Source organism: Pyrgilauda ruficollis, unplaced genomic scaffold (genome assembly GCF_017590135.1).
Source record: "Pyrgilauda ruficollis isolate IOZ18807 unplaced genomic scaffold, ASM1759013v1 scaffold74, whole genome shotgun sequence".
Classification (NCBI taxonomy): domain Eukaryota; kingdom Metazoa; phylum Chordata; class Aves; order Passeriformes; family Passeridae; genus Pyrgilauda; species Pyrgilauda ruficollis.
Window position 1 is genome coordinate 1,041,642 of NW_024529266.1, and position 27,985 is coordinate 1,069,626.

General features: G+C 37.3%; 1 protein-coding gene across 2 annotated transcripts; it reads left to right on the forward strand.

The window, feature by feature from the left end:
* Positions 1–27,981, forward strand: POC5 (POC5 centriolar protein). 2 transcript variants are annotated; one of them, XM_041486130.1, is made up of 13 exons: positions 1–38; positions 5,174–5,273; positions 7,701–7,748; positions 9,667–9,814; positions 15,865–16,037; positions 16,404–16,580; positions 18,804–18,908; positions 19,599–19,778; positions 20,862–21,024; positions 23,789–23,907; positions 24,686–24,799; positions 26,002–26,178; positions 27,599–27,981. In XM_041486130.1, exons 2-13 carry the CDS (start codon positions 5,190–5,192, stop codon positions 27,746–27,748), a joined length of 1,638 nt encoding a protein of 545 aa, XP_041342064.1. In that variant the 5' UTR covers positions 1–38; positions 5,174–5,189; the 3' UTR covers positions 27,749–27,981. The 2 variants fall into 2 exon arrangements, with proteins under 2 accessions (XP_041342064.1, XP_041342065.1); XM_041486131.1 differs by lacking the exons at positions 7,701–7,748; positions 9,667–9,814 and having other exon boundaries at positions 27–38.
* The last annotated feature ends 4 nt before the right edge of the window (positions 27,982–27,985 follow it).

A 27,985-nucleotide genomic window follows, 5' to 3' on the forward strand; every position in this document is an offset into this window, starting at 1 on the left:
AACCGTCGGGGCCGGCGGGGCGCAGCCGGGGCCCGCAGGTGAGCGGGGGGGCCGGGGCCGCGGCCGCGCCGTCCTTCCCACAGCACCCCTGCTCCTGCCCGGGGGCCGCACTGCCGCCCCCAACCCCACCCCGAGTTTCCTGAGGGTGCCAGCGGGCGCTCCCTGCCCACTGTTTGGGCTGGTTGCCTTGAAAGCCCTGTATCAGGAAAGCAAAGGAGAATCTCCTGTGTATAATCTGTCGTATTCGCGGCTGCCTGACCACCCCTGTGCCTCCCTGGTTTCTGTGGGACTCTCAGCGGATTGTCGCTGTTTGTCCCCGGCTGCCATGGCAGCCGCGGTGTCGGCGCTGCCGGCCCCGGGGGCAGCTGCGGAGCCGCTGTGGTGAGGAGTTAGAAGCGTGAGCAGCGCTGCCGTGCAAGGGGTACGGGTAAAGGGAAGGAATAGGTCTGGCCTCTACTGGCGGGAGGTGTGTCACTGGCAGTGTTCCCCAAGGCTCAGTACTGGGCCCAGAACTGTTTAGCTTGTTCATCCATGACATGGATGAAGGGGCAGATGCCTGCTCAGCAAATTCACTGAGAACACAAAGCTGGGAGGAATGGCAAACACTCTGGAGTGCTGTGAAGCCCTTCAGGGACCACGGCAGGTTGGAGAGATGGGCAGAGAAGAACCATCTGAAAGTCAACAAAGGCAAATGAAGGGTCCTGTACCTGGGGAGGAAGAGCCTCAGGCACCTGGGGCTGACCTGCTGGGAAGCAGCTCTGCAGAGAAGGACCTGCAGGTCCTGGTGGACAACAAGCTGTCCATGAACCAGCAGCGTGTCCTTGTGACCAAGAATGCCAACGGTATCCTGGGAGGCATTATGAAGAACATTGCCAGCAGGTCATGGAAGGTGATCCTGCCCCTGTACTCAGCCCTGCTGAGGCCTCACCTGGAGTGCTCACTCCAATTCTGGGCTCCTCAGGACAAGAGAGACATGGAGGTCCTGGAATGGGCGGGCAGAGGCTACAAAGATGATGAGGGAGCTTTTCCATAAGAGGAAAATCTGAGGGAGCTGAGCCTGTTCAGTCTCAGGAAGAGACAACTGAGAGGAGACCTCATCAATGTCTATAATTATCTGAAGGGAGAGTGCCAAGGCAATGGAGCCATGCTCTTCCCAGTGGTGCCAAGCAGTAGGACAAGAGGTAATGGGCAGAAACTGATGCACAGGAAGTTCCACCTGAATGTGAGGGGGAACTTCGATATTGTGCAGCTGACTATGTTCTGGAACTTCTGGATTGCTTAGAGAGATTGTGGAGTCTCTCTCATTGGAAATATTCAAAAACCACCTGGATGCAATCCTGTACCATGTGCTCTAGGATGACCTTGCTTAAGCAGGAGGTCTGGACTGGATGACCCACTGTGGTCTGTTCCGACCTTAGTAGTCAGGATCCATGATTTTCTTTCCTAGGTGTTTAGTCCTCTGATCTAAGTGAAACACTAAATTATTTGGAAAATATCACCTTTAGTTAAAAACAAAGCCAAACCCACAAAAACCTGAGCACAGCTTAATTAATTCAAAATTAAGGAGGAGAGCAACGATGCTGAGTCACACCAAGGTCTTTATAGTTGCATCCTGTTTCTTAAAAGTAGCTGTGTTACTACTGCAGTTGTATGCTTATGGTTTGGAAGAAACTGCTGCTGTTAGCAGCAATCTTTCTTTAATGAAGTCAGAAATACATTTTGGCAGATGCTCGGATCAGTTTAGAAGAACCTGGTAAGCTTGAGGATGTTCTTCTCACATGTCTTTCCCTTTAAAATGATTTGCAGCTTAGCAAATTAGCTTGTTGACCCAGAGGTGGTCTCTTAATATCCCTTGGTTTGTCTTTTAGGAACTTATCTGGTATTTTGTGCTACTTAGTGCTTGTTCACTGAGATCAAAGCTGACAAGTTATTCTTAGGCTGGCTTGGCTGAGCAGGGATCTTCTGAAGCTAAGGGAAAAAAGGAAAGCGTATGCCCAGTGGAAGCAAAGTCAGATTACATGGGAGGAATACAGAAACTCAGCTCTCCATGGCAGACAAGAAATTAATGTGGCCAGAGCTCAGTTAGACTTGAAGCTGTGGGGAACAGAAAAAGTAGTTTTTAAAAATATGTCGATAATAAAAGGCAGTCCAGAAATAACATGAGCCTGTTACATGATGAGGATGATCACCTTACAAACGGGGACAGAGACAAGGCAGAGATGAGTTCTTTGCTTCCATCTGCAACATTGATGCAGTCATCGATCACTGCCAGCATGGGTTCATGAGAAGAAGATTCTGCCTGAGAAACTTAATTCCCTTTTGTGGCAAGGTGACCCACGTACTTGATCAAGAGAAACCAGTTGATGTGATCTTTTTGGATTTCAGTAAAGCTTTTGGTACTCTCACAGTATCCTTCTGGAGAAAATGACCAGCACGCAGCTGGATAACACATTATGTAATGGGTGAGTAACTGGCTCATGAGGTGGGCACAGAGGGTTACGGTGAATAGGGACATAGGACCTGTCCCTAGGGCGTTCCACAGGGCTCTATCTTAGGCCTGGTGCTTTTCAACATCTCCTTAATTGACTTGGATGCAGGCATTGAGGTAAGTTTGACAATACTGAGTTAGGTAGGGCTGTTGATTTCCTCAAAGGCAGAAAAGCCACCTGGGACAGGGCGACCCTGGATGTAAGAACAAACTGGAAAATCAGAGGCTGGAAAACAGCCCCGCTGAAGTGGTCTGGTGAATCCTGATCAGTGGCAAGTTGCCCTGACAGCCAGGAGGGCCAATTGTGTCCTGCCGGGCATCAGGCCCAGCATCACCAGCCAGGCAAGGGAGGGGATTGTCCTGCTCTGCTCTGCACTGGGGCAGCCTCACCTCGAGTGCTGGGGGCAGTTCTGGGTGCCACAGTGTAAGAGAGAAATTCTGCTATTTGAGAGCATCCAAAGGAGGGCAGTGAAGATGGTAGAGGGCCTTTAGGGGAAGCTGTATGAGTGACTGAGCTCACTTTGCTTTGTCACTTGTGATGAAGGAACCTTCTGAGTTTTGGAAGACCAGAGAGTAGTTTCAGTGATAAATAGAGCGCTAGATCCACTTGATTGCTTGGAAGGGGCATGATCTTAAAGACCTGAAAACAGAATTCTGGACAGTGGTTTTAAGTTATTGAACAAACTTTTCAGTAAAAACCTTTCTTTTTGACTTCCTTGGACTTGTCTGTGTTCACATTGAACTCAATTTGCCATCCTATTTCTCAGAAAAATCAATAGATTAGTTCTTTTGAAGTGTACTGAGAAGGGAAGGTATTACAATATTTGGAACTTTTGGCTGCAAATACACATATAATTCCTGTAAGTGCTAGATAGTTGGTTCTTTGTGGTCTTCACTAATGCACGCACATCTTTGAATAGATCCACAGTTTTTAGAATAGTCAGGATCCACAATTTAAGAAACTATGTAGGAAAGCATATGAAGTTGAAGTTGACTTTTTAGAATTGAAGAAGTATTTTTTGGTATTGAAAGACTTTATCAGCTAAAAGAAGGTAGAGTGCTAGTATAGAGCTATTTCATTATGTAGAGAGGCTAAAACCAAGGATTTATATAAGGAATAATTAATGTGAGTGAGGAAAGAAGAAAATTATCAGACCAGGAAGCAATGAAAAAGGTGGAGCTGACAAAGGTAGTATTTCTTCTGTCATTTGCACATAGATATACAGGAATAAAAAGTACAAAGTAAACCTTCATTAGACTGCATTTTTTGTACTTTAAAAATGTCGTTGGTATATGAGGGCTCAGCAAGAGGTAGGAAGGTGGTAATCACGTCTTTTGAACCTTGAGCTACAGGAAATCTCAGCATTTGAAACTGTCTTTATACTGTTTTTTAAACATCCATTGTTGGCACAGAAATGAACTTCTGAAAGGTGTAAAAATATCCATGGCAAAGAGATCTATTGTGGTGCAGGAAGAATCAGTATATAGAACAGCTCAGAGAGCAAAAGGATAATTAATTTATATCTGTATTCCTATGTGGGGGGTTTGATACTTTGAGAAACATTGATGGTGTTTAAGTAGGATATTCCTGCCAGTTTTATGACAGTACAACTAACAATTTAAAATTTACATTTCTGTCAGAAAATGCATCTGTTTAAAAAACAAGAGTATTATAATTGACAGTTGTAAAGATCTCTCTAAAAATAAATTTTCCTTGCAAGTTGTTTGCTGCATTGTACAGTCAGTCAGTTCCTCTGGTTATTTATGGTGATATGCCTTCTCTCCTGACAACTCCTTAGTCAGTGTGTCTAATTGTCTTTCATATGCGTCAGGCACCTATATCACACTGCCATTCATTCATTAACAAACTCACCTTGCTTTATACTCAGTTTCCCCTCCTTTTGTAATTCCTTGCATCATTCCCTCTCCTGCCATATCCTTTAGAGCGCTTTTCCCTTTATTCTGTCAAATCTCATCACAAGAGCTTCACTTCTTCACTGAAGGACCTATAAAAAGCTGTAGTAGATTAAAAGATACATATAACTTTCACGAGGTCTTCAAGCTTCTTATCAATTCTTCAACATTGCCTACTTCCCAAGTAGTCAAAGAATGCCTTACTGTCTTGCTAAGAAGTTGCTGGAATGATTGATACTTATTGAACCTAAGTTATTACTTGTCCTTCCATATCTGTTCATCTTCCTGGACCTGAAACTCAAAAAAGTGACGGGAGACTGATGTTGACCAGTAAGATTCAGGGTATTGAAAAGGAGTGTTCAGGGTACTATCTTATCTTGGGCTTTGGTTGAGGTCGTGTAGTGGGTGGGCACAGTGTAGCTTATAAATTCTTATGTTGCTCTGTAGGAATTTTGTACTGAAACACCCTGATAAACTAAAAGGCAATACCTTGTGAATAAAAATGAGAGACTGACACAGGAATATGTCTGTAACTGCAACAACTGACATTGTTGCTTTGTTTTCTTATAAGATTGTGAAAATATTTCCATTATTTTGAGTATGGATCAGACAGTTTCCAGCATTATATTGTGAGACTGTTCAGTCAGTTTAGTGCAGAGAAGGGCATTGATCCAGTTGTTACAGCAGAATCTGTTTCTGGGGAAAATGTTGATGAATATATGTTTACGTACTGAAACTGAAAAATGAAGTTCAGCTTCTACTGTTTTATAGACTTACTTTGTGCAGAATGTCATCTGATGAGGAGAAAAGCACAAGTCCAGTTTTCCCAAATGACTTTGTTCAGGACAGTTCTCTTTCTTCAGATGCTCAGGTAGGACAGAGGCAATATAATTTGATTTACTGTCATGGCATTTTATTTGGCGAACAATAACTATGAGGAAATCTAATTAAATGTGCATATTTTTTGTATTTTACATATACAGGAAAATAATAAAAATATTAGTGAAAAGAAACAAAGTAGACTGCAAAAAATGCTGATACTAAAATATGTTCAGTTATATTCTACTTCTGTGCATTTCACAAGAAATTTATGTAAAAATTATTACCTGAACTGTAGTGTTTGATCAGCTGCAAGTAAAATAGGTCATTTTCTTACCGTTTTTTTCCCTAGTGTTAGTGTTTATTTGTGTTAAGTCTTATCAAGAAGCCAGAATTTGACACAGTAGGATAGAAACCCATAACTTGTGAGAGATGAAGAGTAACTATATTTTAGGCTTTCACTATGATTCAGTTTTGTAAAAACTGATTTTTTTAATGGATTTATTTCCTCTGGAGTAGTATTATGCCCAAGTTTATCACAGAATTGCTTTTTGTTTTGTTTTGGTGGGGTTTTTTTGTTTTTTTTTACTTTCTGCATCAAATACATTAAGACATTCTGTAACTGTAATACTGGAGGTTGCCTCTTCTGTGCTCATCATGCTTTCAAGAGGATGCAATGATACTGGATTAAGTCTTTGTACCATTCTTTTGAAAGCAGCAGATTTTCATAATTTAATAATTAGTTATTCCTGTTTGCATAGTAGATTGTGTGGCTTTTTCCTTTGGTAGGGTACAGTCCAAGCCAGGATAGTTTTGGTAATAACATGTTTTGCTAGTTGCCTGGTAGAAGTGCATCTCCACATTTGTCACGTGGTGAAATGGGCATATCAGCAGCAGCACTGTTGAAGGGGTTTTCTTCTTTCTTTTTTTTTACCATTTGGATTGACTTCTACTTTTTAAACAACATTTTATGGGGCAGTTCATTTCTGCAGTTCATGTACTTCTCTATTTGTGCTTGTATCTCATGGATAAGTTTTCATAATCTTTGTTTAGGAATAGTAATGCATCTGTGTTTCCAATGCTTTTTGTAGTCAGAGAAGAAAAAAAAAAAAGCATCATGCTACAAATTTTGAAGGACCAGAATTTTCTGTTATGAGCTGGTTGATAATCAAGGAGCTGTAAGGCCACCTGGTAGAGAATGATACAATTATACTAAGAGCAACTCTTTTGTGAATGAGAACGTGTTTAGAGAAGAATAATTCCAGTTGGAGGTGATCTACATCAGTCGTTGGCCAAACCGCTGTTTTGGGGCTGAGCAAAAGTTAAAGCACGTTATTAGAGGACATTGTTCAAATGCCTCTTAAAGGGTGACATGCGGGTGGCATCAAACGCTCTCCCTAGGGCGTGAAGCCCATTCCAGTGTTTGGTTGCCTACTCAGTAAAGAAATGCTCCCTAATGTCAAATCTGATCCTCCCCAACACAATTTTGAAGCATTCCCACTTATTCCATCGCTGGGTCCCAGGGAGATGAGATGGACATCTCTTCTCACTTCCCCTGCTCAGCAAGCTGTACAGAGCAACGAGGCCTCTCAGCCTCCTTTTCTCCAAACTAGACAAGCCCAAAGCTACCCCTGGTAGGAGTTTGCTGCTGTTGAAAAAGAACAACACTGAGGTCACAGCTGATCAACAGGAATGTTGACAGGGAAGTGCTCTACTCCATTTAGATAATTTTGGAAGGTCTGTTCTGTTTTGTTTGTTTGGGCCTTTTTGATAATGTGTTGCTTTTAGCTAGAGACCAGCTTATTACTTTTTCTTTACAAAGACATCCACTGTCTCTTAGAGAATTTCCATTACTTATAATTATTACTTATAATATTTCCATACCTATTACTTTATCCATTCAATCTATTCTTGTTATATTGTCTAATTACCTTGACTACAATCCTCTGCAGTGTCTGTAGATTTTTATTTTAAAAATAGAAAAAAATTATCAAGAAAAGCATCTGGTTTTTTTTGGTGCCATTTGTTCATTGCATCACTACATTTTCTTTTACAAAATCACGGCATTAAATAGTCAAAACTCCACAGACTTCAGGTCATAGAATTATATTCCTATAGTTTTATACATGAATAGAATTGTTTGCAGTTGACGAAACAGCTTGAAAGTTCTGTTTAAAGCAGAACCACAATAATAAACCAAAGACATATTGTTAAATTTATTATGGTTTTATTTTAAATGTACTGGTCAATATTGCATTCCAGTTGCAGCATACTTGTTATGGAGTATTTAATATGGAGGTAATATACTTAATCATTCAGTGTTTCCATACATATTCCCACTGCTGTCTCCAGGATTTTTTTTTCCCATGTGTCTTAAGTTTCTGATTACAACTGGGATACTGTGCTTTCTTTAATATTTGCCTTTCAACTTCATTCCAACAGTGTTGTAATATTGTAATTTATAAACATTTATTTCCAGATTTGTCACTGGATGCTGTCTATTGACACTTTCTGTTGGCGCGTAAGCGTGCGTATTCCTGTACAGATTGGATTCTTTGAGTTTGAATAAAAGAATTAGAACATGAAATAAATTTCCTGACGTAACTTGATATGCATATTTTGAATGCTAGGCATGACTATAATAGGACATATTGCATGATAATGAATAAGTTGGGTGACTCAACGTGAGACACCCACTTGCATCTGACATCTAGCCTCCTAGGTCCTTTGAACTGACTGACATAATCATGGAAGCAGCTGGATCAGCTCTGTCTGAGAACTAACTTGTTTGTTGGGAAGAATTAAATTGCTATTTGGTTACATGATGTCTTATAAGAAGACAGAGGTTTGATCTAACATCTGCAGAATCACTGAATTTTTATTAGTTAAGGCTAATATTGGCTTTTTTACTCAGCTGAGATTTTGCTGCAGGGAGTTTTGTATGGTTCCATGTAGTTCCTGATTGAGTAACAGATCTAAAGGTATCTGTTTTCTTCTTTTGATATCTTATAAAATTTAAACTGTATATATTTAGAAAGATATGGCTGTGGAAAAATTGATAGCTTGTTGATTTGAAGCTAACTATACCTTTTACATGGATTGTGACACACTTGCATGTCCAAAAGATACATTGTGTATTCATAATTCTGTAGCTTCATATACATTTACTTTGAAGGTGATAGATTAGAAGATGGGAAATAGACATTTAAATGGAAACTAGAATTCAGATTAAATGTACCAAACCTAGCTTCTTAAATTCTCTAATTAGTTGAAACACACAAAAATATACAAGTTACACTGGGTGTTTTGAAGTATTATCCTTCTCAGTTGTTAGATTCAAAAACATATTGCATGTAATTGGTACCTTTCATTGACTGTTTTCACTCTAACTTCCCCCAGGTTTAAGTGGAAATTAATTTTTGAATTCACACTTGGTTTCTGAGGTTTGACCTCATTAGGATACTGAACAGAACTAATGTGATAATACTAAGTGAAGAAAAAATAACTGCTAGTGACCTGGTTTAGTATTTTCCAATGGGCATTGTTTTCCAAATCTTTAATTAGTAGATTTTATTTGTTTTAGTAAGCAACTGTTTTACTAAAATAAGTTTTACTAAAACTTTTTTTTAGTAAGCAGTTGTTTAATTAATTACTAGATTGTATGTTTAAGCTATAATACAGATTGTTTATGGTTTCACAATGAACTCTGAATACTTTCATCCTGAAAATCTGTTTCATCAGGAGGTTTAAAAACAAATTGACTTAGTTTGGTGTGTAGCATAATGTCACATACCAGTTAGATAGGTTTATAGCTTCTTAATAGGAAAGCTGCTTTCTAAGTTATATGTACATATTCCTTATAGCTGTATAATTTTAAGAATAAATAATATAAGGTGAGAATAATTATATCCACTCAAAACTGTGTATAATCAAATCTCTTTTGATGATTGGCTTTACAACTTCCACCAAGGAAATTGTAATGATACAGAGTGTGAAGTGTGACTGTGTTCAGCAGCATCTTTGTCATGGCTATAAAAATACATGTTTTTCTTTGAAGCACTAGTAGTAGTGATTAGAAATAATAATGGCCGATTAATAACTTACATGATCAGGGACTGGAGTTTTTTACCAGTTCTTATTTTAGATGCCTATTATAGTATCCAATGCTGGAATCTCACAGAGTCTTTCTGTGCAACTATTACAGTGCATATAGTTGTAATCAGAAGGAATGTGAACATTAAACAAGAGAAAGTTAAATTATTATAGTCACTGTAGGAAAATAGCTCACTTTTGCAGCTTTAGGGGAAATCCCCTTATTTAGACCATAATAATAAAAAAGACACCTCTCAAAATGACAGAAAATAATATGCAATTCTTTTTACATATGTTTAATTTTTAAAAATGTAGTTGTAGTTTTATAATTCTTTGTCACCACTTTGCAACAGGATGAATATGAAGAGCTGTTTCGTTATACTGCAATGAGTCCGAAGTTTGAGCAGTGTGTCTCAAAGTTGCCAGAACCTGCCTCAGAACAGAGACCACCTGAAAGAGTTTCCAGGTTAACAGATTATGCCAGTCACCATTATACTCCAGGTAGTATGCCCAAGGCTATGTGTTGAGCTTACAAGAATAATGACACAACTTTGATGACTTAAATTTTTTAATAGCTTTAGTTTGAAAAATACATGTACCTCATTTGTAGTACATTTGCATTTTGCACAACAAGAAACATAGGAAGGCATATTCCCTGAAGCGTTCTCTCTCTGGCATCACTTTCAGATGACAGTGTTGATGTGCTTACAGTACTTTGTGTTTTGTGGTGCAGATGTTTAAAGGTGATTGGTGTAATAACAGAAAAAGGGATACCCTTACAGTATACTTCATTGAAATTTGATGGGTCACAGCTGGTTTGCTCAAACTGGTATGGTTGTGATAGAGAAATACATATAGAAACAATGATTCAATGTAAAGGAGGATTGCCTTAAAAGGGCTTTGTGTAGTGTTGAATCATGTCACTACATGAATGTCATTCTTACTTTTTTAGTTTAATCCTTTTATTCTACTTTTAATTTATTGCTTGGTATTTTATTTATCCATGTTACTGATGCATCACAAGACACTAAACTTAGTGTCTTGTGATGCATTAGTAACACGGATATTTTTGATTGTGTTGTTTGCTTCTGTCACTAGTGTTTAGATTGAGAATTTTGCTTTGCTGTTAATTTTGCTTCAGAAGAAATAGTAAACAAATACACCTGCATTATTTCTTTGCTAGGAAGTTAAGCATAATCAGAAAAAACGGACTTTAAACAAACTTCTATTCTTTATCATTCTATTTAATTACAAAAATATTTAGCTGTCTTTATGTCTTCACTTTTATAACCTTTATGGATGGCTTTATGTCTACTGTTTAGAGAAGCAAGTGACATATTTATACCTTCCAATTTGGAAGTTTGGTCAATACTATTTTTTTTAAGTCTTTAGATTCTAAAGCAATGGCTAGACAATCTGTGTGGAAGGATTAGGGCTGCAGAGGCTAGCAAGTGGTAGGTGATGACAGCGGCATAATGACCTTTAGCCCTTCTGTCCATCATATCTTGACTCCGTCCTGCTCTCGCCTTGAACTCATGGCACACTTCTAGGATACAGGAGGCCTTAGCACGAGCTGTGAGTTAGCCAAAATCTGAGCAGGACTTAGGTGAACAGTTACAGCACAAGCAGAATGTCTGCAGGACACAGATCACAGTGCAGCTGTGACTCCTGTTGCCAGTCTCTGTATATGAACTTATCATGACACAAGCTGTCCCCAGTTGCTGTGACAGTTTGTCTGGTTAAAGCCAGCTCAAGTCTATTGATATGTTGAAATTTCATTTTGCTCGTTGCTTAGTTTTTATACGTGCTGGCTCAAGCCATGCTTGTCTGGGTAGCACAGAAATGTGTTCAGCATTCACAGGTAACTGTTAAGGCCACTTACACAACCAGTTGATCCTCTCAACTGGTGCAGCCTTTTGTGAGAAACAAAAGCCACCCAGAGCCCTTCCTGTGTTGAGATAACTTCAGCTTCCTTTAAAACAGCTGTGATCGCTCCCTGTATTCTTCCCAGAGCTCCATGAGCAGAGTACTTATCTCCTCTGGATGTTCTTCCATTGTTGATCAGTCACATTATAAGTCACCCATTGTCAGGATTCAAGTACACTTGCAAAACTCTTGATTTGTAGAGCAGTTAATGTCAGCTGCTGGAACTGTTTCTCAACCTGAGCTGATGTTCTTAAAACAGTAGAAAATTTCGAACCCAGCTATGTGGAACTATATTATGGAGCATAATAATTCTAATTTGGGTATTGTCCTCAGTGCTCTGTGCTTAGAGTTTTGTCTCCCAGATTGAGTGGAATATTGTTTTCCAAGGGATTTTTTTGTGACGTATAATACTGCTGTTCATAAGAAAGAATATCAAAATCAAAGCACTAGACACTTGTGCTTTTTTGGTACATGACTGTATACTCTATTTTCTGTCATATTGTCTGAAGAGAAAATTGTAGCCAGCCACCCAGTCTCCTGTCTCTCTGTAACTCTTTCGGGTTGTGCTCCTTCTTTTTAATTTTTTTTCTGGGCTTTTCATGCAAATCCAAATGTATTGGGTTTGCATGGCCAAACTTTAGTAGTGAGGGTGCTACAGGGGTGCCTTCTGTGAAAAGCTGCCAGAAGCTCAGCCAATGTCAAACAACTTCATGGGGCTAATTATGCAAACATGTAGTCTGTCAGGTCTTTGTTCCTTTTTATGGCCATAGAAGTGAGAGGACAAAATTCTATTTCCTTGGTTGCTTCTCCTGAAATATTTGAAGAGTGTTATCTTTTAATATGCCTGGTGTTATCAAATTATAATAGTCATTTGCAAGCTCTTGTTAATTGTCATGGAACAGGGAAAAGAAATAATCTTATACTTGATGGTGATCAAAATTTTGCATTGTAGTTCTCATTAAAAGAGTTGTATTGCTCGTTACAAGGAACCACTCAGATATTTATTATCCTTGCAAAAGGCAGCACCCTGCAAAATAACTTTGTCTGTTATTTTCAAAATGGGGAAAAAAGTGATTAAAGACAGTAAAAAATGTGCTTATGAACTTCCCAGAGAACACAAGAGACAAGAAGAATATTTACACAGACCTATTCTGCTTCTGTCAATTAAAATGCTATAAACAAGTTTCCTTTGCTTTGCTACTTTATCAAAATATGTTTGCTGTTCAAAATATCACTATGTCTTCTCAGTCTGGGAGAGAGATGGGTCATACCTTCTAGAGATAGAGCTGGAAACAATCTAGTTGTAAAAAGGTTATTTCAACTTCTAGAAAGAGATCTGATCAAAATCTTGAACTCTTCTGTGTAATCACTACTATTGATTGATGGTGATTACGTATTAAAGTAGTGTTGGCCACAGTGTTAATGCCCTCAGAATATCTTCTTTTTTTCATGATGGTAATAACATGACTTTGAATGAACAGTGAGAAAACTGTTAAGTTCAAGATTAATACTATACCTCTAATGCTTAAATTCAAGCTTAATAGTCTGCCTCTAATGCTGATCCGGTGGGATTGTTTACCAGGCTTTTTCCTGAAGGACAATTAACTTTTTTGTTAAACTCCATTCTTTTGGCACTGCTTGCTTGCTCACACTAAAAATCAGGCTTTTTGAAATTTGGCTCTAATGCTGCTACTATGTTAAAAGAACTAAATCATAAATTATTAGGTTAGTGTTCTATAACTGTAAAACAAAATGAATGAATGAATGTACTGAGCATGGAGTTAAAATCTGAAAGTTTGCTCTTCTGCAGAGCTTCTCAAGTTTACAATGTATTTTCCCCTTCTCCATATGATGGTATTGGGACCAATAGAGTTTCCAATGCCATGTGATGCCTTCTGAAATGAATTTCTGGTTATGAAGTGTTCTTTGGTCTGGATGCTACCTTTATGGTTGTAGAATTCTGATTACTGGTAATCTCTATTCGTTGCAGAAAATTTAAGTATACATGGTATCTTCCCTAACAGCTTTCAGTCAAATAAGAAAAGTAATTTGAATAAACATGCTCTACTATTCAATTCAGTTCGATGTCCAAGTGTTTTTAAACTTTGAAGCATAAAACTTCATTTCCTGTTCTTGTTATCAGTTTACTTGATTAAATTTGAAAATTACTAAGACTGGAGCAGTAAAATATTTGTTGCAGAGATGTGCAATGATGACTCATACCAAAGAGTGGAAAAAATCCTTCTCTTTGAGCCTGCCAGTCCTCAGTATATATCCATTAAACTTCTTAGCACATTTTAGCAAATTACTGTGCTCAGCTTGGGCCATTAATAACATGTAATGTGGGAGAGCAGTGTCAGAGCTTATTTACTTAATAAAAGCAGAAAAAGTCAGATACTAGAACACAGAAAAGCTCAACAGTAGTAACAGACATCTGGATAAACAGCTAATTTCATTACCTCCATCTAGAGATTTGTTGCAGTAAATGCATGCAGAGATTATTTAATAAAGTACATTTATATACTTATCATATCCAAATGGTTCCAGTATCATTGATACCTCAGCACACTGTAACTGAATGACATCATATAATTCTATGGAAGGAATAGAGGTGACAGAAGGAGACCATTAGAAATAAGAATTAAATTAGTATGTGTACAACTAGAAAATTATGGCAATGCTGGAAGGCCAAGATGAATTTCATAAGATGATGTTATAAACATGTAACAGATACACATGGTGGATTCAGTGAAGATATACATCCTATGGTAAATGAGAGAAATGAAAGCTGTGTTAGTATAATCTGTTCATAGGGAGAATTAAGGGGAAGGGAGTGATGAACTAGTAATACTGCGATTCTCACACTATGGCAGTTGTCAGTCTATTTTAATATCCTGCTTTGATTGGTTATATTTTGTTCTGTTGGGTATTGTTTTTTGGGTTTTCTTTGGAAAGTATCTTACAAACCGTGTTGTGTAAGATACCTTTGTAATCTAATCAAGTAGTAGAAGTTTAAAAATAAAAACAAAGCCTCATGCCTTTCATGTCACAACTGAAGGAAGGAGGGACATGCAAGAATAAGGAAAAGTGGTGAAGATCAGAACGGTGAATATTTGACAATAGTCACAGTGCCAGATAATTTTATTGTCAGATGCCAGCCAGATTCTTCATCACAGAAATTAGATGTATTTTAAGTACTCTGGATCATCTGTCTGGCATGTCACGTAATTTGGACATTTTTACAAGCAACAAGTATTCAAATTCTGCCACTATAGCAATACTTCTGTCATTTTCAAGAGAATCAATGACAAAAAACTAAAGCCTGATTTTAATATACTCTGTGATGGGAATAATCTCTTTATGCCTCTGTAATAGGGTACAACAGTCTATAGAAATGGTGTTAGATAGCACTCCTTTAGCTCTAGCTGGTGTTAATTTTATGATGTGTGGTTGTGTATTACCTTGAGAGAAATATCAATTTCCTCATTATTTCCCTTTTGTTTTAGAGCATGAGCGTAGTAGTTTTGTGGCAGGGAATATTAGCCAGACAGCTCTTCTCATTTCCTTAGGAAAGAAAACCTAACAGTAAAAATAACTGTAAAAGAATATCAACCATCAGGCTCTGCCTTAAATAAATTAGAAACACACTTTTCTAGTGTCCACTGAAGATAGTGCTTTGTGACAGATAAGCTTATCGCTTCTAGGTTGAATCAAAAAATAGTATCCATCAGACAATACTTGTTTTCAGAAGTGAAGACTAAAATTTGGAGGTTTTCTCTGTTTATGAACTTTTTTGAAGTTGTTTGTTGTTATTAGCAGGAATCTGCTAATACCTCTTCTAATTTTCTTTTATTCAGTTGTCAACTGATACAACTATTTTTCTGTAAGGAATAACTAAATATAAAACAGTATTTTACTTCCCAAGTTTACTTAAATATTGACTTTATTCTCAGCTCAAATGCATGCAAACTAGCTTTTGGGCAGGGATTAACTTTTCTTGCAGTGGAACCTAGCCACAGCTCCTGAAGGTGAGGATTTCTTGTATAAGGCATTATATAAATTCATGGTAGATACATCCTTTCTCAAATTGTTTGAACACTAATCAGATGAACAAATTTAAGGTTTTAAGAAAAATGGATGCAGGTACATATAAATATCAAAATATATCCACAGGTTACTTTGTGAATTTGTAAAGGAACACCACAGACCTCAGGTGTTTACAGGCTCATTGAGAAAAAAAACAGAAGTTAGTAGATTGTTGACCTGAGTTGTTAATTGTCAAGAAGCTTTTATTTATACAGCCTTGTTCTTTCTGGCTGTATTTTTAGTCCTTGCTGTGATAATTCTCTTTCAAATTAAGATACTGTATTATTAAGATACTGTATTTTAAGGGAGCACTACTTTTGAATTTACTAATGTTACAATAGGGTTGTCAGTTTAAATATGTGTGTCCAGGAAGCATGTATTAGAATTGGATTGGTTTTTCTTACGTGGGGAAAGGATGTTTCTGATGTCATAAATATTTTGTTTCCTTTTACCAGTGTCTGTCTTCTGACTTCCACCTACAGTGTGGACCAGTGAGCCTTTCCAGAGTGTCAGTTCTTATTCTCTTGTTTCATTTTCAGTCTCAACATCAGTGAAGCAGGCTGGTATGGAACAACCTACTCTTCCAGAAGCAACTTCTTCCACACATAGTCCAAGAGAAGTCAGCAAAACCACGGTGACTGAATTAACTTTACCAGATGGAAAAGTCACTCAGATAGAAAACATAGTTGATCTCTGGAGTGGAAATCTTAAGGTATTTATATTGTATGAAATCCTTAAAAATCATTCACAGATATCATTGCTTTGTAGAGTTAGTGCAGGATATTGCAGTGTGATTGCTGGGAGAATGGTATTTTGTTGCATATTGCATATAAGCATATGTAGCACAGACTATCGTTTTTCAGAAACTTTGGAATAACTGTCTCCATTAGGAATGTTCAGATATCATGATTCAATAGTTAATTGTGTCTGGTAATACAGCACTACACAGCTTGTATAATGAAGGTATCACTGCAAATATTTGTGTCTCCTTAATTGCTAAGTGTTTTAAGATAAAAATAATAGAGAGGAGGGAATAGTTTAAACTCATTGCATTACTGTCATTTCTTTACCTTTTCAGACAAATATTCTGACTGAACTGAAAAACTGGGAACTTAATTTGATTCAACATCACAAGCTTCAAATGAAACAAGAGAAAGAGAAACATGCCACGCAAGTGAAACAACTGCAGAATGAGATGGAAAACCTGAAAGAGTTACTTCATACTTATGAAATCTCTATTAGCAGGAAAGATGAGGTAGTAACTCCATTTCATATATTAACAGATCCTCTTTGTTTAAAAATATCTACACTAAATTTTTTGGTCCATCACTTTGAATAACATTTTTTTTTAGGCAAGTAACATAGAGACATAAATAATACATTCAGACAGTATAATAGAAAAATAATAATGGTTGGTAATAGAGTTGTCTATATTAAGAATGAAAACACATCATATGTGCATACTTTGCATTCTTTGCTTCTTAAATCTAGAATCTACTCTTGTTTCTCATTTATTTAATGAAGATCACACAGGCATAGGTGAGTCTATTAGCTCTTACGCTTCAAAAGCCTCTAAATTTTCAAATATTAGATTAGTTTTCCTCAATTGAAATGGGCAGCAGTCTCATAAAGTTGAGAAGCCTCTATTTTAAGATTCTTAGGAATTCTACATTTGTACATATTCATAAGATTGGACATTTGGACTCTCTGGTTTACACTTTCCTGCTGGCAACAGTGCAAATAACTTGAAAATTAACCAGAACTGTGAAAGCGGATATAAAATCTTGGCAGTTTTACAATCACACAACATAATTGAGTCTTCTTACTGCTACCCTGAACATATAACCTAGTACTTGAGAACGCTAAATGGAGTTTGGGTTTCTAAATCCTACTTATATTAAAAAAAAACATACATTACAGGAGTTAAAATGTGAATGTATATGGTGTTCTCTGTCCATTTGGAAAACAGACTAATCTTACAGAGCAAGCAAATATAAATGTTGTAACATTATAGTAACTGGATTAGTCTTGTACCATGTAACTAGTACCTTGTGCATGGTTATTTCAGCCTATACCTTTCAAACATCTAATTCTGTTGAATATCATTGTATGTCAGTCATATTTAATGTGCCATAATTCTCAATGGTACTTTGAAAGCCCTATTTTGTTTTCTGCTGCTAAAGAAATTATTTCTTCAGCCAATTTTATAGTTCTGCTTCTAAGGAAAAAAAAAAAAAAAAAAAAAAAAAAACCCAAATATTTGAATAGAAAATTACTATTGTTGCTGCCTGAATGGAAGGTGGCAGTGCTTTCATGCTTCTGCATATCATTCCATAGTTATGAAATCTGCTGTATCCTGATATGGACATAAACCAAGGTCCATCAGCCTCACAAATAGTACAAGTATTAGATTCTTATTTCACATTGTAAATCTTAAATGCTTTTCATTTGCAAAAATATGCTAATTAACAAAAACAGACTTAGGCTAAGACTTCTAGTGTGTAGCAGTATGTATGCAGCTTTGAAATTTGATTTTTATGACACTTTTTCAACAAAAGTAATTAATATATCAATTTAATTTGTTTTCTTTTTTATTTCAGTTATCATTCATTAAATTGATGCACGTTCAATAATTATTACTTGTAATAAATGCAATATAATGTTAACATATGCTAGCATGTATTGTCATAAAATACTGTTCTCAACAATATTTATGAAGAGTTAAAATAACTGCATTATTCCCCAAAGTCCCAAGATAGGTCACTGTTGACCACTGAAGTTGCTCATACATGGCTAATGGCAGGATCTAGCTTAAGAAGTTAGGCAGAAGTAGGGAGTAATATTCAGATTTGGTCTAGCAAATTTGCATCATACCTGTCTTAATTTTTAGTTGGGGAACCTCAGCTATTACTCATTAAATTTAGAGATTGCTGGTAGAAATCCCCAGTTGAAGTCTCTGTCCAGTAGGACATCCTGCCTCTCAAATGTATATAGTATCTTTCATGAGAACTTCTAAAGAGAGTAACAATTTCTAATAAGGTTTTTCTGGTTTATAGCAACTACTTAGCTTGTTTATTCTGTTCAGACAAGTGAAACAAACTTCTAATATAAATGGTTTTGATTTATTAAAATTCTCTTTGAAATAAGAGGTTCTTCTGATGTTAAGTTACGGTAACATTTAATTACGAGAAGGTAGCTCAGAAACCACCAAATGTAGGAGAAAATAACAATTCAGTTGAACTTTTCCTAAAATTACGCAATGGAAGTGCCACAACCTGAGTGTCAAAGCCACAGGAATTTTACTTTTCATTTGAACTCTGATTATTGCTTCTTACTTGATTACAGTGAGGGGAAGTTTCAATAGAAAGCATCTGTTAAAAGCAAGTGCTTTAAGTGAAATAACTGAGACATAAAGACATTCTCTTTGATCTTACAGTGATCATAGATACTGAAATAGTGTTAATGAATATTTTTGCAGGTAATTACAAACTTGACCCAAGCATTAGAAAAGCAAAAGGAGAGAGTAGTGTTGATGAGAAAGTTTACACTGTGGCGGATTCAGCATGTTAAAGCCAAACAAGAGGTATGTGCACAAAGTCAAAATGCAGTGAAAATTGAACTCCAAAGAATCAGAGCTGCTGCAGTTCCTGTTACAGTTTGAAGAAATCATGGTGTTTCTGTTTTGATGTGTTTGACAATGTCAAATAACAGTTTGAAAATATCAGTTCTAAAAGGAATGTTTCTGTCAGAATGCTCTCTGGAATGGGAAAAAAACTGTTGTCTGCTGACTATTTTGAAATACAGAGTTGTTTTAAAGTAGTTTTTAAACAATCCTGAAGTCTAAATTTATTCAAAAGGTAAGTGTTTTACGGTAACTATCTGCAATCTTTGTGACTGCAGGTTTTATATGATTCCTGCAGTGAATCCAAATGTGCCACATACCCAACAAATGGCTTCATATGTCTCTTTACACTGTGTATGTGAGGTTGTTTTTTGAGTGTCTTTAAACAAAGAATAACACCACTGTTGCGTGTGGCCTAGGAGTTCACAATACGGTTTCTCATGGTGAGGACAGTAATGCGCCATGGCATGTGTGCAGAGGCAACTCTGAGCTGCTGACGCTGCTTGTGTAACACTTCACTGCAGGAACTTAACTTAAGGGGTTCCTGTGGTGGTCTGTGTAATAAGCTGTAAAACAATCATCCACAGTAGAGTACTGAACTTCTTAGCAACTCTCAACTTTTGTGTGATGTGGTTGTATTTACTTCCTAAGGAATATGCAATTAGAATGGCAGATACACATTTCCAAACAGCTTTGATGAAGAAAGTGTGGGCTGCATGGCGCTCTGTTAGTGAAGGAAGATGGAAAGACAAAGTAGCAAGAGCCTGTCAGTTAAGGGCAGAAGATGTGTGTGTTCAGCTCACCAATGATTATGAAGAGAAAATTGCAGAGGTAAAATCAATTTTTCTTTCCTTCTTTTGCTCCTTGACTCCCATCCCCTGTTCCTCCAAAGTATGTCTTGCTCAACAAACCTAACAAACATGAGTATTTTCAAGTAGAAGAGAGCTCCCAAGTATGCAAGAAGATCTGAATGGATCTAAGATCTGTTATGATTTTAGACATGCCTATTTTTCCCTGCATCTGATAGAAAATGTTGCCAATCAGAAGGCACAGGTGAAATAAATTGTATTTTCCTCAAATAAGGCAAATATTTGTTTGCCTACTAATGGGAATGCCATTTGTTTTCTAACAGCATTCTGTTAGTATGGGCTATGCATTTTGAGGTCTTAATGAAGGAGACAATGGAAATAGAAGACCATTATTTCTTTGAATGATCATGATGAGTACAATATTTTTTTTCAGTAATAGCTATTCTGTTAAAGGCTGAAATTAAGTTTGATTTTTCTTTAGCTCACTAAATAAGTTTGTTAAAGAATTTTCAGAGCTTAAGGTGAAATTGTCAACCTGTGCATTGGTGTGTACTAAGTAATCAGTTTTAAAATATTACTTTCAAGAGCTTTGTATTTCAGCAAGAAATTGAACCTAGAATTTTAAGAATAGGATTTCCAAATGTGTCTTAACAGCACAAAAACCATAAGTAGCAACTTGCTCTGATATTTTCTCAGCATTTTTAGTTTTTTACAGTATCTAGAGAAGTGAGACTGGTGATGAAAATTTACCCTTAAATAATTTTCAGAGAAGACTTACTCTTCTGTTGAATGAACCCATGTTTCTGCAGAGATCTGGGTTGTGCCAGATGCCAGCTTCTAAAAGACAAAAGCTTGCAAGATATATTTCTGCTTAGGTAGAGTCTGACAGTCCTTTTGAATAGTCTTGTCCTTGATATGCTCTATTATTAATATTGCGCTGTGTTACAACAAAACTGAGCTGTTCATCTCTAGTGAAGCAGAGATTTTCAAGTGAAAATCTCTATCTTTCTAAATATAGTAAATTATTTTTAAAGTTAATTGATTAGTGTGTTTGTAGTTTGCATTGAGAAGTAAGAGAGACCTGTTTCCTCTTTCTGTTCCGTAGTTAACTGCTGCTTTGGAACTGACAAGAGCTGAGATTCTGCGACTGCATGCTGAAAGAGATCATTATGAAGACACCATGAAGAAAGCCTTTATGCGTGGTGTATGTGCTTTGAATCTGGAAGCCATGACTATGTTTCAAAGCAAGGACAATAGCCCAGATCCTGGTTAGTATGAGCAGCTTGTTTAATCTGCTAGTGTGTGTGCATTTTTGTTGGATTTGTTTGGGAATTTTTGTTTGTTTTTTTCAATGGAGTTCCTTTTCTCTTTTTTTTTTTTTTTTTAATTTGAGATTTTTTGGCAATACAGAGTTTATTAAACTTTTATTGCTTTAATACGTCCTGTTGAAAATGTTGAGAAGTACTCCGATGCTGGACTTCATACTGCTGTACCTGAACGAAGAACATGTTCTCTTTATCCCACATTGCTGGGAGAATGGTAGCCTGCAGCTGAAGGCAGAAAAGGAAGTCAAAGGTGGCAAACTTCTTAAAACACCAGGTTATGGAGCAGTGAAGACCAAATCTTGAAAATTCCTTTATACTCTGGAATCTCAGTGTGCCAGGAATCAGCTTTTCCCAGACAGCCCTCCCTTCTTTCTTAATCCTGCTTTTGAATGTAAAAAGGGCAAGCAAATCTCTCAGGTTCTGTATTTAGTTGTATCTCCATGCCAGAACAGGAAACACCAGTTTATTTTTATCAGCAGCATACCTGTAAAACCTGTGCAGCTACACAGGGAAGAGCTGCACATGCTTACAGGCGTAATGAAATCACACTCTCAGACTGAGACAATCCATAGCTGTGGGAACATAATCGTGCTGGTGCAGTAACCGAGGTTAAAGAGAAAATAGCTGTGCCAGCAGGAGTGCCACAGCTATACATGTGGCTCAGCAATTATCTGTACTGGCAGCAGTGGTTAATAGCCTTAGGCAAGTAACTTCAGTTGCTAAATTTAACAGTCTTACACAGAAGTTTCTGAACTACTTTAGAGAAATTGTTCACCAGAAAAGGTAGATAGAAAGAGGAAATAAAAACCTGAAGATGTAAGCAGATACTTACCTGAGCAGCTGTCTAAATTTGTTAAACATAAGTGGTATTTGCGCAGTTGCTTAGGAAATTAATATGACATTAGCGAAGTGTAGTAGCTGTGTGCTAGTAAAAATTTACGATCAGTATTTGTAGGAGGTTAAGAATGAATGATTTCTTGAAGATACTGGGTTTGGGAACAAAATTACAGGGCATTTCCCAAGTACTTTATTTTTCACTGTGTTACTAATTAATAATTATTGTATCTGGAAGCATTATCTTTTATTTGTTTGTCCGTTGTTTTCAAAAAACATGCAACAGACTCCCTAATAATGAAGGTTAATTGACTGGTGTGAAACATTGTTTCTGTAAACCTATAAAAATGAGAGTAAGTAATAAGGAAATAAAGAAGACTGAGCTCTATAGGAGTTGTGACCAACCCTTAATTTTCATGGACCAAAGATTTTGCTTGATTTTTACTAAGCTGGAACTGATACTCTACACCAGCACAACAGCTAAAGATTTTGTTGTGCTGAGTACCTGTAACTCATTTCTTTGTGTGTCCACTATTGTGCTTTTTAATCAGGCTTCATAACATTTCACAGACTCTGTTGTCCTCAGTCCTGAGCAGGTCATCAGCTTCCACCACCTCTGGTACCACCTCCTCCCCTGCCCCAGGCATACTATCTTTTGCTTACAGCCAGATGGTGGTTTTAATGAAGTCAGTTACATAATTGTTTAATATGGTTGAGCAACTGTTGCTCTGCATTCTTAATCAGTTAGAACAGTAATCAGGACACTGGAGGACTGCAAACACTAGGGAAGATGATTGTGATTTGTTTCTAGTCTTTTGATCTGTGGACAAAAAAAAAAAATAAATCAAAAAATGTGCCAGAATCAGTCAGGAATTATAAATTTATATGAACACTGCAGTGCCACCTACTGTCACTGGATATAAAATGCAGAATTTCACCCTTTTACAAATTTATTATTAAGTTATTTTAATATACATGTAATATACACAGAATCTAAAGGTAAAATACATATCATTATAGTATTTATTAATAGTGTGCATGTATCACAAACTTGATGGTTTCATAATATTTAGTGTCAGTGTTGATGGTGTTAAAGTTACCTCTCTAATTTGCTGACTTTTTTTGGTTAGTAGTATATTAAGATTATTTTAACCTTTTCATGTACTTTAAGGAACACTGATGCCACAGGAATTCATAACTTCTTGCTTATAAAAGTCCTAATACTGTTTTTCTTCAGTAAAATAGATCAGATCTTACTGATCTATAACTGTGAATTGGTCCTGTCTCTGCTTAAGCTTAACGTGTGTGTACACACTTAGATATGTACAAAATTCACATTCTGGTATCCTTTTACTCTTGACATCTACAAGTAGTGCACAGATTTGAAGAACCTTCGTTTTATTTTTCCTACTTATTTCAGCTAATTAAAAAAACCAAACACAACTACCACATGGTGTCACTCTAGTTCCTGGAATGAGCAAATGACCTTTGTGTTTTACTATCTAAACTGGATTTTGTCTCTTAGGATAAGAGCACCTCTTGCACGCTGATTTTAATTTTGGCAAGCAGTAGGAAGAACCTCAATTCTTTGCACTACAAGTAGGTGACGTGCCACAGGGATGCTGAGACATAGAGAAACAAGCTCCATGAAAAGCATTTATAAGCATCTCAAAAGAGGTTAAAATACAAGAATGTTTGTTTATATCTGTCTACCTACCTCTATAAAGAACAGCCTGCTCTTTTTTAATAGATTATACATAAATCCCAAAGAAATATTAAATTTTTTGTTGTAACTGATCTTCCCCCATATCCCCACCCCTTAGGATTAGCTAGATTATGTGCTTATCCCATTACTTTGTGTTTCTAATAATAGATACAGGAAGCAGGAGAAATGATCATGATGCCACTGGTGCAGGAAGACCACCTCCTTCACAATATAATCAACCCTCACCACCACCTCCACCAGCAGCTGCTCTTCAGATGGAAAACATGGTAAGCATGTAGCTGGAAAACTGGAACAGAATTTTATTTCCTAGTGACAAAAGAGAAATTCCTTGATTGGGGCTTTTTTGAAGAGAGTCCAGATCTAAAAGGAAACCTGTAGGTGTGTTCAGACTGCATTGTAAATGGGGCACAGCTGCTGTGGCTTACTGTACTTTCATTAAGCTCTTTTTTTTTTTTTTATTTTAGTGAAAACACATTAAAACAATGAAGACAAGGTCACTACAATAAGTATAATTTGCTCTCTAAGTTTCTTTCTGGAAAAAAGCTGTTAAGAGAGTTTTTTTTTTAAAAAAAACCTGAATTTAGTATAGTCTTGAAAGATGAAAAGCTGGCTTGACTTCAGACTTCTTTTTTAGTGGGGGGTAACACATACAGACATTGAGGGAACTCAGCTTATTGTCCTTCATACCAGCTTAGCAAGATCATCTAGCATGGTTGCTTTGGACCTGCCATGGAGTCATCCTGAAAACTTTGCCACTGTAAAACAGTATCATGCTAGAGAGTAGGTTAGAGCAGAGATGATGTGCATGCCTCTCTCCTGACTTTTCATTCTAATAGTGATAAATGTCATTCACACCATTTCTACAATTTTTAGACAAGTAATTTTATATTAGACAATAAAGAGTAACACTAGAGGTAAAATGTCTGCAAAGACAACACAATTAAAAGGGTAATTGGGATAGTCAAAAAACTGGCTATCTAAGGAGTAAAACTGTATTTTCTCAAAAGTAGTACTCATTCTGTATAAACTCTGGTTTCATTTCAGTTTTGTTGCCACCTGGCTCATGCAAGCACTCCTGAGACCAGGCTAGATTCTGATTCTCCAGTTATTGTCACTAGCACAACATCAGGATCTGGTGTAACATCATCACAAAAACTGGTAACATGCTAAAGTTAACTTTTTTCCTTCTTTTAGGACATAATCATAACAAATACTAGTTTGGGTATTGTTATTTGTGCATTTCTCAAAGCAGCACAGGTATGTAGTTGAGGACACTGCCACAGAGTTTACATAGCAGTATGAAGATGTTACATTTTAGTTAAATGATATGCTCTGTCTGATCCCTCGAAAATGTAGGGTTTATTCCAAGCCTGTGATCCTCCCCTGAAGTATCATGTGTCTGTAATCCCATTGGCCCGAATCTTAATCCGCTCCCTTGGATCTCCCTGTTAAGCTGTGCGAAGAGACCCTCTCTTGGCCCTTTTCTCCCTGGGCTCTCCCCCTTCCCCCCTTTCTCCCTCAGTAGCCATGCTGCTCCCGGGGGTGGGACCCCCAATAAACCCCCATCTAATCGGCACCCTCAGAAGGCGTGTGGAGTCTCCTTGCCTTCCTGCAGCGAACTCACAGCTTAGGGGACCCCCCCAGGGACTCCCAGACTAACTGCAACATGAAGACACTAGCTTGAAGATGCTTATTTATGTTATATAAATTCATTTAAGCTAGGAGCAGTTTTAAATTCTTTTTGTAGGCAGGGCAGTGTGGCAAAGTGAAAAAAAGAGTGCACTCAGGTATAGTGCAACAGGAACAATCTGTGTTGGACTTGATAACCTTTTGTTATGCAAATTGCTTTGTCTCATTATCCTGCTCTTTGAAATTTCTCCCTCATTCTCTTTTCTGTGCTTCGTGCTAAACTGCCCTCCTTTCTTTTCCACATTTGGCAAGGTCTGCTATCAGCTGTCAGAGAAAGATGCATTTTGGTATGCATGGGAGCGTTTTTATTATCTGCTCTGTCATTGCTAGAAAGGATTTCCACAATGATGGAAGTACCCTCAGATGTCACTCAAGAATGCAGTCAGCAAGCAAAGCTAAACTATCCATGCTTCTTGATTTTTGTCAAATTAGTCTTACTTCCCTCAGGACAGAAGACATTTACTTGAAACGCTATCACATAAGTAGAAAAAATGGAGTAATCCTGGTTGCAGCCAGGTGGAGCAAATTCAGTCCTGTGTAGTGTAACTGGACTACCTACAACATCACATGTTCCATTTAGGCATGTAGCAGATAAAACTGAGCAGAAACACCTAGCATGATAAATATTATGTTTAGAATTTTTTACTAATTAATATTTAATTTATTTATAGCCCATGCCAAAAGTAATAACATCTGCACAACAGAAAGCAGGAAGAACAATCACTGCTCGAATCACAGGCCGAGCTGATATGGGACAAAAATCCAGAGCTTCTGGGGGTTTAGCAGTGATGGGAGTTGCTCCACCCATGAGTTCAGTTATTGTTGAGAAGCATCATCCAGTCACTCAGGTAATCAGATTGTGTATTTATGTTCTTAAAGTATTTTTATTACAGCACATCTGGTAATGGTTTGAAGAAAAATTACCTTGTGAAGAGGTATTAGACAAAGGTCAGACTTGAGGCCTGTTGAAAACAGCAAACAGTACTTACTGTCTTTGTGTAGAAGGCACTGGTGAGGAAACGTCATGGTTTAACCCCAGGCAGCAGCCAAGCCCCACACAGCCACTCACTCATTCCCCCACCAGAGAGTTTGGGAAGAGAATCAGAAGGGTGAAAGCTGGAGAAATCATGGGCTGAGAAAAAGACAGTTTAATAGGGAAAGCAAAGGGTGTGCACACAAGCAAAGCAAAACAGATAATTAATTCAGTGCTACCCATGCACAGGCCATCTCCAGGAGAGCCAGGCCCCACCATGCAAAATGGTTACTTGGGAAGAAATGACATCGCCACAAATGTCCCCCCCATTTCTGCTTCTTTTCCCCACTTTATACACTAAGCTTGGTGCCACATGGTCTGGAATATCCCTTTGGTCACTTTGGGTCACCTGTCCTCGTTGTCTGTTCCCAACTTCCCAAGCACCCTCAATCTCCTCACCATCACGGCAGTACCAAAAGCAGAAAAGGCCCCCATTTCCTGCTATGACTCACAGCCGTGTGGCTTGCTGCTTTCAAGAATTTGGGTTCCTAAGCAGAAATTAATATTTAAATTTTATGTTCTTAGGAGTTTAGAGATTCAGTGTGGTAATTATTTCATGAAGAACAGTTTCTGGCTTCAGATTTTGTGACTAGTGTGACAAGGAAAGTACCTGAACTACTGTAACAAAAACTGACTTCTGAAAATGTAGTAACTGTGAAAGCCCTGGAGATACATTCTGTATACCCATTCTGCAAATAAAAATCTTAAGTCAAGTATTTGTCTTGAGTTAATTTGAGAGGGAAGAGAGTTTACCTTGATTAAAAGCAGAATGAATACTGTTTATTACACTAAGGTGGCTGGTTTTATGGGCAGAAAATTAATTCTTGATAAAATTGCAAACCTTGTATTTTCAAAGATTTTTCAGGGACTGCCTCATAGCAAATACTTCAAAAGGAAAGTTGGCATGATTAAATTAGCACTACAGGGGAAAATTGTGAACAGTATAGTAAAAAACTAAAACAAACCAACCTTGAAATAAGACTGAGGTGAAAAAAGCCCAAAATATTTAGGTAACTGGAAGTTTAGCACTTTGTATTCTAAAACTCTATGACAGATAAGAAAGGAAAAAAACTTACTCTTTCTCTTAAATGACCATTTATTTTTTCCTTCTTGATAAGTGTATTTCAGTTTGCTAGGTTGCAGGTCTTTCTTTTTAAACAACAGCTCACCAAGAGCTATTTTAATGTGACTTTTTTGTGTCATTAAGTGTTTTGATGTATCTGATTACTTTTCAGCAAACCATATCACAAGCCACTGCTGCTAAGTATCCTCGAACTGTGCTTCATTCTTCTGGCTCTACCACTTCGAGACCTGCAGGACAAGCTGGGCGAGTGCTTCAGAGCCAAACTCATACCAGTGTTCAGTCAATAAAAGTTGTTGACTGACTATCTTTCTCACCAGTAGGGGTTTTTAATCAAGGTACCACTTCCCAGTCTTTTCAGATTCGATGCAGTAAGGCCTAAAGTACATATCATGTTTTTACCCTTTTCTAAAAAAATGAGGTTTTTAAAAGTAAAAGTGCTTTTATAATAAAACCTGGAGGAGAAAAAAGAACTTGAACTGTTTTTCTACCTCCAAACTTTTATTATTAGGACAAATATTTTCTATTTAAGGAATCTTTA

Coding starts and splice junctions, on each gene's coding strand:
- POC5 (XM_041486130.1), top strand. CDS start 5,190: ATGTCATCTGATGAGGAGAAAAGCACAAGTCCAGTTTTCCCAAATGAC. Junction 5,274..7,700: donor CTCTTTCTTCAGATGCTCAG/GTAGGACAGAGG, acceptor ATTTATTTCCAG/ATTTGTCACTGGATGCTGTC. Junction 9,815..15,864: donor CAGTCACCATTATACTCCAG/GTAGTATGCCCA, acceptor TTTCATTTTCAG/TCTCAACATCAGTGAAGCAG.